General features: G+C 45.6%; 1 protein-coding gene across 1 annotated transcript in view; it reads left to right on the top strand.

The window, feature by feature from the left end:
• Positions 1 to 424: 424 nt before the first annotated feature.
• The window catches only part of AKIRIN2 (akirin 2), a gene marked incomplete at its 3' end in the record, with an annotated part of 45,517 nt that continues 26,877 nt past the window's right edge, over positions 425 to 19,064 (top strand). Inside the window, 1 exon segment of the mRNA XM_073626917.1 lies at positions 425 to 976. Within this exon segment, the coding sequence (XP_073483018.1) occupies positions 802 to 976 (175 nt within the window).

The raw sequence follows: 19,064 nt of genomic DNA, 5'->3' as shown, positions 1-19,064 counted from the left end.
CAACCACCATTTTATTCTCTAGGGTGTTAGCATAAAAAATATATAACGTTTGGGGGTTCTAAGTAATTTTCTAGCGGAAAAAAAACTGTTTTTAACTTGTAAACAACAAATCTCAGAAAGAGGCTCGGTCCTTAAGTGGATAATAAGGACACAGGCAACAATACAAATCTAACAGGGGGATCTAATCCCTCTCCACTCTATCCAAAACATATAAAAGTGTTGTCCTCAGTTGTACTTTTACCCTGTTAAACTAACCATCTATGACACAAATCTGCATGCATAGCCAGCCGCACAACCACTTCCTCCCAGCGATGTGAAAACAACTAGTGAGGGATTTAAATTCAAACACGGAAGTAACGGCCTGAGCGCAATGCACGACGGTCCTGTAGTCTATTGGTCGCCTTCCAGCAGCAGCCGAGTAGGCGGAGAGGACTACGTTTCCCAGCAGCCACCTAGCGCTGCCTTTGAGTGTCTGCGTGAGAATGAATCAGTGGCGTTGTTATTAACGCCATATTGCGAGCTGAGGGAGTGCGGTGGTTGCTGGTCCAGGCACGGGATTAGAGCGAGCGGTGAAGGGTATCCAGAGCCATCCTATCCGGTAGAGGAGCCCGGAACTCCCCGGACACCCCCGCAGTGTGTGAGGCGTTGTGGAGAAGCCGGCGGCCTCGGTATTAGCTGAGAGGGAGAGGCAGGAAGCGCACAATTCCTGGGAGAGGAGCCCACTGGGAAGCCCACTAGAGGTGCCGCCGTCGCCGCTGCTGTAATAACGTTGTCCCTGGGGCAGGGCCCACAGCTCAGGACATGGCCTGCGGAGCCACGCTCAAAAGGACTATCGACTTCGACCCCCTCCACAGCCCGGCCGCCTCCCCGAAGAGAAGGAGATGTGCCCCCCTCTCCCCCTCCGGCCCTTCCCCACAGAAATACCTCCGCATGGAGCCGTCTCCCTTCGGAGAGGTGTCCTCCCGGCTCACTGCAGGTAAGAGGCCAGTCACTGACGGTGGGGGGAGGGGGGCTGTCCTTGTACTCAGTGCCAGGAGATGGGGGGGGAAAAGGACGATGGTGCTAAGGCTTGGCTATCCCTATGCTGGAATCTCACACCTGCTGGGACTTCCATCCAAGCCAGGATCTTCTCTGCACGCCTACTGCCAAGTCTCACTCTTCTTGCTGCATTTTCTTTTTTATTTTGTAATGTCAATCTAGAAATCTAAAGGCTGAGACCACCTTGTGATGGTTGTGCTGGAACCTTAGCCATGGGAGAACTGCTAAAGGTCCTGGAATGTATTCTACTGCTGGGTGTGTGTTAAAGAGGAACTGCAATCTGCTCACATCATTTTGTAATAAAAACATCTTTGCCATTCCGAAGCTTCCCTCCCACCACTTTGCATATTTTATATTATATTATTTTATACTGTACTTACCAAATATGCTGCAGAAATCTCCTCTACCAAGTCTGGCTGCAGCCATTTTAACTGTGGGCAGCTGAAGCTGCTGCCTGTTCACTTCCTGGATTTACACAGAGGCACATCAGCTCTGCAGCTCTCATTGGCCCTCATGTAACCCCACCCCCCCCCCCCTTCCTGGCATACTATTGGCCCTCTTAATACCTTATATAAGGTATTTACTGTCAGAAAAAACGTTTTACTATCCAAAGTTAAAACAGCAAGGGTAGAAGATTTAATAGATGAAAAAAATGACTGACTTTAACCATCTAATGGCTGCTCACCACCCCCCCCCCCCCACACACACACACACACACTCACTCACTCTGCTTCCTCTTATCTTTTGTAGAACTGGGGTTCCTGCCACTATTAGCCTTCTCAGTAGCTAGGGTGGCAACACTGTCTTACACTATCATGGTCTCAGGCTTATGTAAGAGACAGAAACACATCTATAACTACTGGTATTCCTTTCATTGGATGGATTAGATTCACCACTTCTGGACACTTTTTTGTTTGGGGGGGGTTGCCACACACAGCATTGCTCACAGCCTTCTGGGAAACAGGCTGCAGCACCATTCACTAAGTGCAGCTCACGCATGCACAGTGGGAAGCCAGCACTACCTGCCCTTAGCAAATATGCCAGGAACCCAAAGACTGGGTGAACTGGACAGTTAGTTCAAAGTCACATGACAAGTTGCACCCTATTTGCAGCAATGGAACTCAACTTAAGCTGTAGTGACTTTTAAGAAGGTTTCTGCACTATTTCTGTGCGATTTCAGTGCTACTTGCATTGACATCTGTTGAATGAAGTTGCATAGATGTCAGCAAGCGGCATGTGAAATTACACTGATAGTCGGCTTTGAAGTCACGCTGAAGTAGCACGACTTCAAAGCCACACTGGTGTCAAAGGGTTAAAAGTCAGCAGCTACAGGATTTGTAGCCGTTGGCTTTCAATTTTTTGGTGGGGTGGACTGAAGATCCTCTTTAACTTCCTTGCCGACCAGCCGCCGCCATTTTACTGTGGCAGAATGGCACGGCTGGGAGAAACGATGTTGCCTTACATTGCTTTGCCTTTTGGTCACTAGGGCGCCCGCAGTGTGTGCCTGGTGGGCGCGATGACCGCCGGGCACATGTGATCATTCGTGACAGAGCCAGAACCGAGATCTGTGTGTGTAAACGCACGAATCCCAGTTCTCTCTGGGGAGTAGAGACAGATTGTGTGTTCTTACTAAGTATAACCAATGTGTCAAGTGTCCAATTTGCCCGCCACAATATCGCAGTCCCGATTAAAAATTGCAGATCGCCGCCATTACTAGTAAAAAAAATAATAAAAATGGCATAAATCTTTCCCCTATTTTGTAGACACTATAACTTTTGCGCAAACCAATCAATATATGCTTATTGCAATTTTTAACAAAAATATGTAGAAGAATACATATTGGCCTAAACTGAGGAAAATTTTTTTTTTTTTTTTTTTTTGAAAAAAAATATATGTGGGATATTTATTATAGCAAAAAGTAAGATATTGTGTGTTTTTTCAAAATTGTCGCTCTTTTGTTTATAGCGCAAAGAAAAAAAAAACCACAGAGGTGATCAAATACCACCAAAAGAAACCTCCTATTTGTGGGGGGGAAAAGACGTCAATTTTGTTTGGGTACAACGTCGCACGACTGCGCAATTGTCAGTTAAAGCAATGCAGTGCCGTATCGCAAAAAATGGCCTGGTTATTGAGCAGCCAAATCTTCTGGGGCTGAAGTGGTTAAAGGTGTAACGCCACTTTTAAGTTAAAAACACTTTTACCTACAGGTAAGCCTATAATGAGGTTTACCTGAAGGTACTGGAAATATCTCCTAAACCTGCATGGTATAGGAGATATTTACCATATACTCTTGCGCCGATGTCATGTCGTTCATTTGAATGAGGCTGGTTCATATATCTGCGTTGCATTCGCACTCTGCATTGCCCAAAAAAAGTGTGTGTTTTCTGGGCATTGCGGTGCGAATTGCAAGCACACTATCTTCTATGTAAATGCATCTTATTTGCAGATGTGTTCTGTTGTGAACAGGCATTCTCTCCCTGCTGAGCTGGTCCGCAGCTACAACGGAGAGGAACCACTGAACAGCTGCAGGTCATCAAGGAGGTCATCTTTGCATAGTTTTTGGTACATCTAAATTTGATTGTAATTAGGGTTGCACTGATACCAGCCATTTGCACGGTTATCGGTACTCGTGCAAATTCACCAATACTTAAAACCAATACCCAAGTTCTTTCAGCTGTCAGCAGGATTTCCCTGCTAACAGCTGAAATGTAAAGAAAAGAATGCTGACAAATACTGGTTGTGTATGTGATAGAATATATATATATATATATATCTCTCTCTCTATAATAAAGTATTCAGACCCCCTTAAATTTTTCACTTTGTTATATTGCTGCCATTTAAGTTCATTTTTTCCTCATTAATGTACACACAGCACCCCATATTGACAGAAAAACACAATTGTTGACATTTTTTGCAGATTTATTAAAGAAAAACTGAAATATCACATGGTCCTAAGTATTCAGACCCTTTGCTCAGTATTTAGTAGAAGCACCCTTTTGATCTAATACAGCTATGAGTCTTTTGGGGAAAGATGTAACAAGTTTTTCACACCTGGATTTGGGGATCCTCTGCCATTCCTCCTTGCAGATCCTCTCCAGTTCTGTCAGATTGGATGGTAAACGTTGGTGTACAGCCATTTTTAGGTCTCTCAGAGTTGCTCAATTGGGTTTAAGTCAGGGCTCTGGCTGGGCCATTCAAGAACAGTCATGGAGTTGTAAACATCCCTTGTAATAGAAAAAAAAAGCATGACAGGACCTCTTAAATCTGGGGTCAAAAAGACCTCAGATCTCATATTTACACTAAAATGCAATAAAAAAAAAGTTGTTGTTTTGAAAAAAATATGTCGCTTTTAAGAGCTATGAGCGGAAGTGATGTTTTGATGTCACTTCCACCCTGCAAAGGTATGGAGACGGGTGCGGGCCATCTTACCCCTCACTCTTCCCCATACCTAACACTGAGAAGGATCTGATTGCCTCCTCCGATAAAGGTGATCTCGCGGCGAATCTGCCGCAGGGACCACTGTTAGAAACCGGACCACTCACCAAAGAAGAGTCTACCGGAGTTATGGCAGCTACCTGCTGCCATAACAGTATCCCTCTTCAAAGTGGCGGCGTATATCGGCGTGAGCTGGTCCGAAAGTGGTTAAGAAGCGGCGCCACCGCGTTTTTAACAACCAATGACCTTTCATTTTCCTTGCTCCGTCTCCTGCCCTCACTTACCCTCCTAGTCCTCCCGCCACCCTGCTGTCACCCAACCCGACAATAGGTTATGAGGGTATGTTCACACCAGATGTGGTGGGTCTTGGTTGGGCTGTCATTCCAGCGCAGTCCCACCGCAAAATAAAGTAAAAGGCCATGTTTCCTTATTGGACTAGTTCAAGCCACTGTGTTCAGATGGTGAGGGCTTAAAATGTGCGTACAGTATTTGCGCAGCATGGAGGTGTCTGTGACATTTCAATAAAGTTTTTATCTAAAAAAAAAAAAAAAGCGCGCCCCCCACTCACACCCTGAGCCGATGCGTGTGCCCGGCAGTCTTGATCGCTGCGGAGAACCAGGAACTGTGTGTGTGTGTGTGTGTGTGTGTGTGTGTGTGTGTAAACACACAGTTTCCGGTTCTCTGAGGGGAGAAGTGACAGATCGTCTGTTCATGCAGAGTATAAACGGAGATCTGTTATCTTCCCTAAACAGTCCCCTCCCCCTTCAGTTAGAACACTCCCTAGGACACACTTAACCCCTTCACTGCCAGTGACATTTTTACAGTAATCATTGCAGTTTTTAATCGCGCTGATCGTTGTATTAATGCCAATGGTCCCAAAAAATGTTTCAAAATTGTCCAACGTGGCCGCCATAATGTTGCAGTCACGGAAAAAATCGCAGATTGCTGCCATTACTAGTAAAAAAAAAAAAAAAAAATAATAAAAATGCTATAAATCTATCCCCTTTTTTGTGGATGCTATAACTTTTGCCCAAACCAATCAATATACACTTATTGCGTTTTTTTTTTTTTTTGTTTTTTTTTTTTTTTACAAAAATATGTAGAAGAATGCATATCGGCCTAAACTGAGGAAAAAAATAGTTTTTTTTTTTATATATTTTTGGGGGATGTTTATAGCAAAATGTAAAAATATCCCTTTTTTTTGTTTTTTTTTTTTTGTTTAGAGCGCAAAAAATAAAAACCGCAGAGGTGATCAAATATCACCAAAAGAAAGCTCGATTTGTAGGAAAAAAAGACTTCTATTTTGTTCGGGTGCAACGTCGCACGACTGCGCAATTGTCAGTTAAAGCGACGCAGTGCCGAATCGCAAAAAGTGCTCTGGTCAGGAAGGGGGTAAAATCTTCCGGGGCTGAAGCGGTTAAACAAAGACATTCAGAAGTGATTCTCAGATCTCCTGTAGGTAGCTTGAACCCGGAAGTGAGCACTACATGGTTCAGACATGTCAAGCATCAGCCACTCTGGAAAGAAGCTGAGTACAGTATATTCCCAATTAGTTTCAACAGAGGAACATTAGGGACAAAGATACCCCTGATGTCTCTTTAACCACTTCAGACCACGCCATTTTTTGTGATGCGGCACTGCGTCGTTTTAACTGACAATTGTGCGGTCGTGGAACGCTGTACCCAAACAAAATTTACGTCCTTTTTTTCCCACAAATAGTTTTGGTGGTATTTGATCACCTCTGTGGTTTTCATTTTTTTGCGCTATAAACAAAAGAGCGACAATTTTGAAAAAAAAAACACTATCTTTTACTTTTGCTATAATAAATATTCCAATTTTTAAAAAAACAAACAATTTTTTTCCTCATTTTGGGCCGATGTTATATTCTACATATTTTTGGTAAAAAAATTGCAATAAGCGTATATTGGTTTGTGCAAAAGTTATAGCATCTACAAAATAGGGAATAGATTTACGGCATTTTTATTTATTTATTTTTTTTTTACTAATAATGGCAGTGAGCTGCGTTGTGTTTTTTTTTTTTTTTTTTTTTCCTCTGATATTATGGCGGCCAAACTGGACACATTTTTGGGACCATTGCCAATTATACAGCGATCAGTGCTATAAAATGCACTGATTACTGTATAAATGTGGCAGGGAAGGGGTTAACACTAGGGGGTGATCAAGGGGTTAACTGTGTTCCCTCACTGTGTTCTAACTGTAAGGGGGATGGGACTGACTAGGGGAGGAGAGAGATTGGTGTTCATACTTGGTATGAACACATGATCTGTCTCCTCTCCCCTGAGAGAATCGGGATCTGTGTGTTTTACACACTCGCAGATCCCGGTTCTCGCTCTGCCACGAGCGATTGTGGGTGCCCGGCAGATATCGCGCCCGCCCGGCACTCGCATCGGCCGCTGCGCCACGGTGGTCAAAAGGGGAACCGACCTACAGTTACGTCCTTTCGCCCAGGTTAGCCAACCTGCCACAGTACAACGGTGGCTGGTCGGGAAGGGGTTAAAGTGGAACTTTATGGGGGGGAAAATAAAAATGGATGAATGTCTTTGTAAGGTACAAGGAATACTGAGAACAAACTCTGTCATGATTTTAATAACTGTAGTCCAAAGTCTCCCCCCTCCTCTGCTACACAAGGACCATACTGTGTTGGTGTTTTTTTTTTTTTTGTTCCGCTGTGTGTCATATAGCATTTACATTTGATGAAGTGTTGTGTTTTTTTTTTTTTTTTTTTTTCCCGCCATTTGGCGCTGTTCCTCTGTTGAATCGCTAAGTGTCACCACTTCTGTCATTGGTTGACACTGTATTTTAATTAGGGATGCACCTAAATTTCAGCCACAGAAACATATCGGCCGAAAATGGCCTTTTTGGCAATTTGCCGAAAGAGAAATCACGCCCCTGTTGCCGCCCATTTCGGGGGTGTCATCAGGGCCGATCCTAGGGGGGGTGCAGTTCACCCAGGCACCACAGAAGGGGTACTGAAGCGCCAGAGTGCACCCCTTTATCCTCCTCGTCGAGAGGTGGTTCTCCCCGCCGGTCGCCGCCGTGTCTCCCAAGCACGTCCCACCTCCCTCCCCCTGTCGGAGGAGGAGAATGAAGCAGCTGGAGATCGGAGCATCTGTCTCTGTGTGAGAGACTTGCCGCGCAGTGACGTCGCTGAGGGGGCAGTCCGTGCCTGCAGTGACATGTGTTCTCCTCCTCCTCCTCTGTCTTAACTCCTGCCTGCTGCGATCTGCTATGATCTGTTCTCCCATCTGTTTTTATGTACCGTAATGGAGGAGGGGGGGATTGGTTTGTCCTGGGGGGTCTGTACTAATGGAGGAGGGTGTTTGTCCTAGGGGGGGGTCTGTATTAATGGAGGGGGAAGGTTTGTCCTGGGGGGGGGGGGGTCTGTATTAATGGAGGGGGAAGGTTTGTCCTGGGGGGGGGGGTCTGTATTAATGGAGGGGGAAGGTTTGTCCTGGGGGGGGGGGTCTGTATTAATGGAGGGGGAAGGTTTGTCCTGGGGGGGCTGTATTAATGGAGGGGGAAGGTTTGTCCTGGGGGGGCTGTATTAATGGAGGGGGAAGGTTTGTCCTGGGGGGGGGGGGGCTGTATTAATGGAGGGGGAAGGTTTGTCCTGGGGGGGGGGGGGCTGTATTAATGGAGGGGGAAGGTTTGTCCTGGGGGGGGGGGTCTGTATTAATGGAGGGGGAAGGTTTGTCCTGGGGGGGGGTCTGTATTAATGGAGGGGGAAGGTTTGTCCTGGGGGGGGGTCTGTATTAATGGAGGGGGAAGGTTTGTCCTGGGCGGGGGTCTGTATTAATGGAGGGGGAAGGTTTGTCCTGGGGGGGTCTGTACTAATGGAGGGGGGGTTTGTCCTGGGGGGGTCTGTACTAATATGGAGGGGGGGTTTGTCCTGGGGGGGTCTGTACTAATATGGAGGGGGGGTTGTCCTGGGGGGTCTGTACTAATATGGGGGGGGGTTGTCCTGGGGGGGTCTGTACTAATATGGGGGGGGGTTGTCCTGGGGGGGTCTGTACTAATATGAGGGGGGGTGGGTTTGTCCTGGGGGGGTCTGTACTAATATGAGGGGGGGTGGGTTTGTCCTGGGGGGGTCTGTACTAATATGAGTGGGGGTGGGTTTGTCCTGGGGGGGGTCTGTACTAATATGAGGGGGGGGGTTGTCCTGGGGGGGGTCTGTACTAATATGGGGGTGGGTTGTCCGGGGGGGGTTGTCCTGGGGGGGGGTCTGTACTAATGGAGGGGGGTTGGTTTGTCCTGGGGGTGTATTGCTCTGTCAGGTGAGAGGGCCGATCAGCCATTATCTACTAACCTCCATAGGAACTGCAGTCTCTGTCCATCTCCTGTGCCATGTCCCCAGTCTCTGACCATCTCCTGTATAAAAATTATTTTTTAAAACAGTCAGTTTTGGTTTCGGTTTTCGGCCTAGTGTATTTTTCATTTTCGGTATCGGTTTTGGCACCAAAAAACCCATTTGGCGCACCCTAATTTTAATGTAATTTTATCTCTTGTCCTTGTATGACAATTTTTCAATAAGAAAATTCAGCTTTTCCAATTAAAAAAAACCTAAAAGGCAGGATTTTTAATGCAAAAGATACATGCATTAAAGTTACTTACCGGCCTTTCTGCCCTGTACAGTCAACTGCGCACGTACAAATCTTTGTACAGATTCAACAATGCTAAAGCTGACTGGACTCTTGCAACTATACAGGAATTAAGTTCTTTCAGCCTGGCAAATGAAATCGGCCAGCAATCTAGATCCGGAAGCTGGCCGCTTGAATGTCAGCGGCCAGTCTGAAGCTCCGAGCCGCCATATCTCTGCACTGAAGGTGAGTATAGTTCCGCTTAAAGTGTATTTTTACTGACATAAAGCATTGATTTGAACAGTCATGCTGATGTAGTGTTGCAAAAAAGAAATTGCAGCTGCTACATTTTATGTACCAGACTGTCATCTTTGAGAAAATATCTAATGGTTTGGGGTTTTAAATCTCCTGGCATAAACTGTAATTTTTAATGAAAGTGGGGATAAAAAAAGTAGCTCTGATAATGAAAAGGTTAACCCTTGCCTAAACCCAAAATATTGGTTCATAGAGGATTAAAGTGGTATTAAACCAAAAATGTAATATTGCAGCTTTCCAATCCTAAGATGTGATGGCTGCATTATTTTTTTTCTAGGCTTTTTAGGCGTGGTGTGTGGTTTTTTTTTTTTTTTTTTTTTTTTTTTTTTTTTACCGAGTGATCTGGGCAAGTAACACACCACCTGTATTGGTGCCCCCACTCTGTATGAATGAGCACAAGGGCATCTTTAGACAGCAGCATTATCGATCTGGGGAGAGGGGAGTGTCAATGTACTAGCAGATTTAGACACACTAATAAATTGAAGCCAAACTCCAGCTCGCAGTTACAGCAACATTTTCATTTTTGTTTTCTTTTGGGATAAAAGGTTTTACATGAATAAATAAAAGCTGGTCATTGTAAGCTCCCCTGTCAGGGGTAAATAGTTTGCCTCAACTTTTCTAAAGTGGTTCTAAAAGCTGAAGGTTTTTTTTTTACCTTAATGCATTCTATGCATAAGGTAAAAAAAAAAACACCTGGGTGCCCCTTCGATCCAACGATGTGCATGAGAACAGCACATCTTCCGGTCTTAAAGTGGATGTAAACCCAATGTCATCCTTTCTAAACTACTGCCATAGTGGTTATCTATAAGGATATACATGCCTCCTGCATGTATCTTTACCTGTCAAATGTCTCCCCTCTGTCTGTTATTAGACCTGAAAAACTGCATATTCTGTGGGTGGGTCTGTTGTCTGGAGCCTCGGTGGGTGGAGTCGTGATGTCAGTAGACTCCCCGCCCACCTCTACACTCCTTGTCAATATGCATTTTCTCCTGTGTATTTCTAACACTGAACTTCTGCTATGATCTCTAACATCCAGTGAAAAGACAGGAAAGTAACCACATGACTTCAGCATGCCAATTCATGCTGAGGTGTGGAACAGCGGTGCATACTAGCTCATTATGCCTTTTCCCTTTACAGGTGTAGGGAAAAAAAAAAAGACAGCGGGTTTACTACCGCTTTAACTGATACATTTTCAGGAGAGATTTTTCTTCTGTAAAATGACTTGCCAGCCAGATCACCAGGTGGAAAAAAAAAACCTAAATGCAGCCACCACATCTATGAATTGGTAAGCTTGCGTTTAGGTTTAATACTGCTTTAACCCCTTTACACTGCCTGTGACTTACACAGTCAATGAACAGGCATGGACATTATTATTTTGGTGAATCTCTTTTAGGGTTGTCCCGAAACCGAGCATTTGCCCCAGTACTTGTACTGGGGCAAATGCTCCCGATGCTTCCCCCGATACCTAGAGGACAGCTGTGATCGGCGCGTGGGGGAGTTACAAGATTCTTCCCCAGCGGCTTTCAGCAGCTTTAGTGACATACAGCGGTGATCGCTCACCGCTGACTGTCACTGCATCCTCCTCCATGCCCCCTCCGTTCCTCTGTCCCCCTCTGCTGTCCCCCTCCATTCCTCTCTCCTTCCCTGTGTCTCACCGCTGTCCCCCTCCGTTCCTCTCTCCTTCCCTGTGTCTCTCCGCTGTCCCCCTCCGTTCCTCTCTCCTTCCCTGTCCCCTCCGTTCTGCTGTCCCCCTCCGCTGTGTGAATGGACAGAGTCAGCTGACTCTGTCCATTCACATAACTGAAACATTGTAATCTGCTGTGATTACAATGTGTCAGTTTATGAATGGAGCTGTTTTCTCTCCATTCATTCTCAGTGCAGCTAAGGCTGCAGAGAAAGGGACTGGGGAATCTCTATCCTCTGTCTCTTTCTCTCTCTCAAGGGGGAGATATCAGTGGTCTGTTAAGACCCCTGATATCTCACCAAAGCCCCCCAACAGGGCTGATTAAAAAACAAACAAAAAAAAAAACATATAAAGAATAAAAAAAATATTATTGTAAAAAATAAAAATTGTAAAAAAAAAAACACACACATACACCGTTCACCCCCTCCCCCCCCCCCCCCCCCCCCCAAAAAAAAAAGAAAGAAAGAAAGAAAACACTGTTAAAAAAAAAAAAAAAAACACTGTCACGTGACATTATGAAAAAAGTATCGGTAATCGGTATCGGCGAGTACTTGAAAAAAGTATCGGTACTTGTACTCGGTCCTAAAAAAGTGGTATCGGGACAACTCTAATCTCTTTAAACTCTAGTAGACCAATACAAAGAAATGGCCTGGTTGCAGTTTTAGTAAAAGATGATTTTTTTTTTTCTCACCTCTTCTTTCCAGACAGCACCTGGAGAGAGTGCAGCTCCAGGCGCTGTCCTGAGACTCGTAGAAATACCGTTACTGGTAAGTCTAAGGTGTTGTGTTTTTTTTTGTTTTTTTTTTTTTTTTTTTATGCAGGTTGTTGGTTGTATTCTTTGTAGGACGAGTAGTTCCGTTTGTACAGCATAAGGTGACAACCCACTGTCATAACATGGGTAAGGCTGGGTTCACTCCTATGCAAGTTGGATGTGGAAAACCCCCTCATCCAATTCGCATGACAGATTGCGACCGGCTCTTTATATAGTCGGTTCACATATCTCCATTGCGGCTGAGGAGCAGCTTGCACAGGAACGCTGTGCGTCTTTGGCTCTGTTCGTCCTTGAAATGGAGAACAGGGATGCAGCGGACCCCTGCTGCGAGCCACATCCATTGGAGGTTTGAACCCAGCCTAAACCTTTTACACAGCCACTGTCAGTTGTTAAAAATATCAGCACTTGGTAATGTTGTAAATCAGTACCTTTTTAGTTGCAGTGTCTCTGAAACCATAATTGCTGAGGGAAATCTTTTCCTTTTTCTGGCCAGTCTTTGGAAATGGTGACAGGTAGTCATGGCGTCACTAGCCCTGTGGTGTTTTGTTATTAGCACTGCTGGCTAGACTGTGTCATGTTTGCCAATGGCCAGATGTTACATTTAGCTGCATAGCAACATAAACAGCTGGATTTTGTGTGTCCGGGTGAGTGCTTTTTCCCATTTTATAATGCAGTTTTAGGACTACATAATATGCTTCTATTTAAATGATTGTGATCTCTGTGATCCTGTTTATGTCCCTGCTTCCATTTTTGTTTAAAAAAAAAATATTGCTCAGGTTTGTAACTAGTAAGCATGGTGGCGTATATTCCTTTGTATGTTGTGATTGCCTGAAGTACTTCTATGTACTTGCCTCCTCTCTGGGATGTAAGGAATGTAATCAGCTGTTTAGTGAATGAAAAATGGTAATAGCTTTTGTTCTACCAGCACTAAATCATCCTACCATTTTAGGTTTAGGATAATTTTAAGTGTTATTTTCTGCAAATGTCGATCTTCATGGTGGTAAAGTGGCTGCCAATCATTTACAGTAGTATGTATTCAGCAGCAACTAAAGCAAGCATAATAAGTATTTGGTACATGGTAAAGATGTTAGCTTAAAGGCTTTCCTTTTGTTAGATCTCACCATGATTCGAGGTGGGAAATCTGCCTGTCCTTTATTAGCTGCTGATACTTGATGACTGCAGTTCCAAACATCTGTGTAAGATGCAATCTCTGTCCATATACAGTATAGTGGTCTTTGCTAAATTACTCCTTTTTTTTTAAAGTTTGCAACAAGCAGTATATTAACACATACTATCAGTTTTCCTTACGAAGGCCCCTTTCACACTACTGTGCCTTCAAAGTTGCGCTATTTTACCGCAATTTCAGGGAATGCCTGTGTGACTCGCATCAAAGTTGGACCAAAGTAGTTCAGGGACTACTTTGAAGTTGGCACAACTTGAAGTTGTACTAATATGAATGGCTGTCATTGGAAATCATGGGGAACGACTTGTCATGCTACTTTGCAGTCCCAAATTGTGGGGCAAGTCGTACAAGTGTGAACGGGGCCTTAAGTTTTTGGCTGGACGTTGATAAGTTCAAACATACCTGTGTTGAATAAAGTAAAGAGAAGCAAGAATACTAATTGAAAAAGTATAAACATTCATGCCTGTACCACTTTTTACTCTGTTGCCTGTCAGAGCCTTTGAAAATAACTGATGTTTGCAGGTAGAGTAGAGCAGGTGGCCTCTGCTGTAGCTGTGGTTGGGTGATGTGACTTCATATTCCAGTCAGAGGACTCTCCCTGAAAACATTTCAAGGGTGAGTTTTTTGCAAAGTCTTTCCTCTCAGAGCAGTGATTGGGCAAATATTGTAGATCTTTTGGTGAATGTTAAAAAGGAGCACACTATGAGGATTGTCTAAAAATATAGAGCATTTTTAGGAGTAAGGTTTGCTTTAACACTTTTACTGCTAAGCCCTGCTCTCAACTTGAGCTAGGTTCACACTTGTGCGACCTGCATTCTGCTTGTAGGCATCCCATTTATTTCAATGAGCTGCCCTATCTGCATACCTGCAGAAGAATTTTAATGGCGTTTTTCTGCCCAAAAGCTCCTCTCCCCATTCAGGAGAAAGAGCTTTGCCTGTCTCTAAACTCTGCTGCTCCTAAACTCCTGTGTGTGTGCATGGATACACTGGGGGCGATTTATTAAAACTGATGCAGCTGTGCAAAGAAACCAATTGGCTTCTAACTTCAGCTTGTTCAATTAGGCTTTGACAATAAAACCTGGAAGCTGACCGGTTACTATGCACAGCATGCGCCAGTTTTAATTTTAAAAAAAACCCTTCATAGGCTTTTATTGAGTGAGAGTTCAGCGGTTTAGGGCTCTTTCACACGGGGCGGATCAGTGATGATCCGCCCCGTGAACACCCGCTTGCTCAGCAGGGATCGCTCCGCCGATCCCCGCTGAGCAGGAAGATGACAGCAGACGGACCTGTCAGAGCGCCGCTCTCCCCTATGGGGGATTGGATGATGACGGACCGTAGAGTCTGTCATCACCCGATCCGAAAACGGATGGAAAAGTAGGGTTTTCCTCCGTTACACTTTTTCGGAGCATCCGCTGGCATCCGCTATTCCATAGGGATACATGTATGTCCGTTTTTCATCCGAAAACGCAAGGATGAAAAACGACATATGGATCGTCCGTGTGAAAGAGCCCTTAGGCAGAAAACGCCAAAAGCCCCAAAGATACCAGTTCAGGAGCAGCAGTGTGCACGAGACCTTAAAAAATGTAGCTGTAGTTTTTATGGGTGTAGAAATGTCCTCTAAAGGCATATAAACAGTCAGTACAAATTTAGGTCCCAACTCTAGGTTCCCTTTTTTTTTTTTTTTTTTTTTATAGCGTTTTACAAATTTTTTTTTTTTTCTCAAATTTTGTACAATGCCCCCCTAGATGCTGCAACAGGGTGTAGAACAGTGTGCAATGTACCTACAATGCAGCACATCAGTGCACAGTGTGTACAGTGCCTTGTAAAAGTATTCACACCCCTTGAAATTTTCCACGTTTTGTCGTGTTACAACCAAAAATATAATGTATTTTATGTGATAGACCAACACAAATTGGCACATGATTGTGAAGTGAAAGGAAAATGATAAATGGTTTTCCAAATTGTTTACAAATATCTAAAGTGTGGCGTGCATTTGTATTCAGCCCCCTACTCTGATACCCCTAACTAAAACAGCATTATGAAGGCCAATGAGCACAATAGACAGGTCAGGGATAAAGTTGTGGAGAAGTTTAAAGCAGGGTTAGGTTATATATAAAAAAAAAAAATATCCCAAGCTTTGAACATCCCTTGGGGCACTATGAAACCTCTGAAGATGGAAAGCTTACTGTATGGCACAACTGCAAACCTACCAAGACATGGCCGTCCAAACTGACAGGCCGGGCAAGGAAAGCATTAATCAGAGAAGCAGCCAAGAGGCTCATTGTAACTCTAGAGGAGCTGCAGAGATCCACAGCTCAGGTTGGAGAATCTGTCCGCAGGACAACCATTAGTTGTACACTCCATAAATCTGGGCTTTATGGAATTGGCAGGAAGAAAGCATTTTTTTTTTGAAAGAGCCATAAGAAGTCCCAATTGCAGTTTGCGAGAAGCCATGTGGGGGATACCGCAAACGTGTGGAAGAAGGTGCTCTGGTCAAATGAGACCAAAATTGTTTTTTGTGGCCTAAAAGCAAATGCTATGTGTGGCGGAAAACTAACTGCACATCACCCTGAACACACCACCCCCACCATGAAACATGGTGGCAGCATCATGTTGTGAGGATGCTTTTCTTCAGCAGGGACAGGGAAGCTGGTCAGATTTGATAGGAAGATGGATGGAGCCAAATATAGGGCAATCTTAGGAGAAAACCTGTTAGTCTGCAAAAGACTTGAGACTGGGGTGGAGGTTCACCTTCCAGGTGGACAGCGACCCTAAACATAAAGCCAGAGCTACAATGGAATGGTTTAGATCAAAGAATATTAATGTGTTAGAATGGGTCAGTCAAAGTCCAGACCTAAATCCAATTGAGAATCTGTGGCAAGAAGTGAAAATTGCTGTTTAGACACTCTCCATCCAATCTGATAGAGCTTGAGCTATTTTGCAAAGAAGAATGGGCAAAATAGTCACTCTCTAGATGTGCAAAGCTGGTAGAGACATCCCCAAAAAGACTTGTATCTGTAATTGCAGTGAAAGGCGGTTCTATAAAGTATTGACTCAGGGGGGCTGAATACAAATGCACACCACACCTTTCACATATTTATTTGTAAAACATTTTGAAAGCCATTTAGCATTTTCTTTTCACTTCACAATTATGTGCCACTTGGTGTTCTATGACACAATACGTTTTTTTTTTTTTTTTTTTTTTTTTGGGGTTGTAGCATGACAAAATGTGGAAAATTGCAAGGGGTATGAATACTTTTGAAGGCACTGTAAGTTGTGTAGCTCTGCATTGGAATAAAAGATGAATAGGCCACTTTAATGTAATTTACATGTAACACAGGGCATAATATGCATATAGCAATACAATGTGATGCAACAAAATGAAGCAGCCTAAAGTTTTCAAGCCAGGTTTCAGTTTGTTGCATTACCATGTGCATATCAACACGTGTTATGATACAACTTCCCCAGTGTGGCCAGAACCACACATTTTCCCTTTATGGAAATGCCACACACAGTTGTGTTCTTAGTGTGCCAATACATATAACATGCATTAGCATAGTGTGTGTAGTGCACGTGTTTGGGTGTGTGTGTGTGTTTTTTATTTTCTGTATATATGCAAACTGTGACCAGTCCTCTTTGGGAAAATATCAGGGGCTTCACTTTTTTTTTATTTTTTTTATTATCAATCTCCTCTGCCCGGCACTTACTGAACCCAGATATACCTCTGTACTGTGTACTCCATTATTCACTCAGAGACTAAAAGGATTGGTGGTCGTGAAACATGTTTCCCGATCTCCCCGCTTGCCATTCTGAAAAGAAAATCCAGTGATGAGACAGGATGCTGATCCATTTGCTGGTAGAGGCTGGAGGAGAGAAGTGGGTATTGGAGGGCACACAAATGGCAGTAACAGCAGGTTGTGAAGGGTACACAGGGAAAGAACCGATCCCAATGTGAAAGGGCACACTGAGGCAGCAGTAGCAGAGGGGTGTACCTGCATATTTTATATGGATAAAAATTGTCAATATGGCACAGTGGGTGCAGCCTGGACTGAGACCAATTATATTGAAGGAAAGGTAAGTGTGGTCTAAGGCTGGGTTCACACTGGTCCGACAAACGCTCCGACATTGGGAGCTCATGTCGCATGACGTGTGAAATTTAATGTTTCCCTATGGGAGCCGTCCTAACTGGTCCGACACAAGTCGTTCCGACTTTAGAAATGCTCCCTGTACTACTTTGGTCCGACTTTGATCCTACTTCAGTCTATTGACTATCATTGAAGTCGGATCGCCGTCTTGCATGATCCGACTTTGGCACGCGACTTGTGCTCAGATGTTCTTGAGGGGGAACTCCGCGCCAAATTTTAAATAAAAAACCGGCATGGGTTCCCCCTCCAAGAGCATACCAGGCCCTTGGGTCTGGTATGGACCTTGAGGGGAACCCCCTACGCCGATAAAAACGGCGTGGGGGTCCCCCCCAATCCATACCAGACCCTTATCCGAGCACGCAGCCCGCCGGACAGGAATGGGGGTGGGGACGAGCGAGCGCCCCCCCCCCCTCCTGAGCCGTACCAGGCCGCATGCCCTCAACATGGGGGGGTTGGTGCTTTGGGGGAGGGGGCGCGCTGCGGCCCCCCACCCCAAAGCACCTTGTCCCCATGTTGATGAGGACAAGGGCCTCTTCCCGACAACCCTGGCCGTTGGTTGTCGGGGTCTGCGGGCGGGGGGGCTTATCGGAATCCGGGAGCCCCCTTTAATAAGGGAGCCCCCAGATCCCGGCCCCCCACCCTATGTGAATGAGTATGGGGTACAGCGTACCCCTACCCATTCACCTAGGAAAAAAGTGTCAATTTAAAAAAAAAACACTACACAGATTTTTAAAGCATTTTATTAGACAGCTCCGGGGGTCTTCTTCCGACTTCGGTGGTCTCTCCGGTTCTTCTCCACGCTCTCCGGATCTTCTGCCGGGCTCCTCCGCTCTCTTCTGCTCTTTTGCCGCTCTTTTGCTAAAGCGGAGGAGCCCGGTCTTCAATCTTCTGCCTTCTGCCTTCTGCCCTCTTCTCCTGATGTTGACACGACGCTCTCTGGAGCTAGAATGCTCTCTGTGCGCTCTGCTCTGACTTATATAGGCGGTGACCCTGCCCCCTTATGCCGTCACAGTCCCTGGGCATGCTGGGACTGTGACGTTTTAGGGGGCGTGGTCATCGGGTGATGACCACGCCCCCTAAAACGTCACAGTCCCAGCATGCCCAGGGACTGTGACGGCATAAGGGGGCGGGGTCACCGCCTATATAAGTCAGAGCAGAGCGCACAGAGAGCATTCTAGCCCCAGAGAGCGTCGTGTCAACATCAGGAGAAGAAGGAAGAAGGAAGAAGGCAGAAGATTGAAGACCGGGCTCCTCCGCTTTAGCAAAAGAGCGGCAAAAGAGCGGAAGAGAGTGGAGGAGCCCGGCAGAAGATCCGGAGAGCGTGGAGAAGAACCGGAGAGACCCCCGAAGTCGGAAGAAGACCCCCGGAGCTGTCTAATAAAATGCTTTAAAAATCTGTGTAGTGTTTTTTTTTTTTAAATTGACACTTTTTTCCTAGGTGAATGGGTAGGGGTACGCTGTACCCCATACTCATTCACATAGGGTGGGGGGCCGGGATCTGGGGGCTCCCTTATTAAAGGGGGCTCCCGGATTCCGATAAGCCCCCCGCCCGCAGACCCCGACAACCAACGGCCAGGGTTGTCGGGAAGAGGCCCTTGTCCTCATCAACATGGGGACAAGGTGCTTTGGGGTGGGGGGGCCGCAGCGCGCCCCCCTCCCCCAAGGCACCACCCCCCATGTTGAGGGCATGCGGCCTGGTACGGTTCAGGAGGGGGGGGGCGCTCGCTCGTCCCCACCCCCATTCCTGTCCGGCCGGGCTGCGTGCTCGGATAAGGGTCTGGTATGGATTGGGGGCGACCCCCCCCACGCCGTTTTTTCGGCGTAGGGGGTTCCCCTCAAGGTCCATACCAGACCCAAGGGCCTGGTATGCCTCTGGAGGGGGAACCCATGCCGG

The sequence above is a fragment of the Aquarana catesbeiana genome, linkage group LG04, assembly GCF_042186555.1.
Source record: "Aquarana catesbeiana isolate 2022-GZ linkage group LG04, ASM4218655v1, whole genome shotgun sequence".
NCBI lineage: Eukaryota > Metazoa > Chordata > Amphibia > Anura > Ranidae > Aquarana > Aquarana catesbeiana.
Note: the sequence above shows the minus strand (reverse complement) of the source record. Positions and strands in the feature narration are given on the sequence as shown.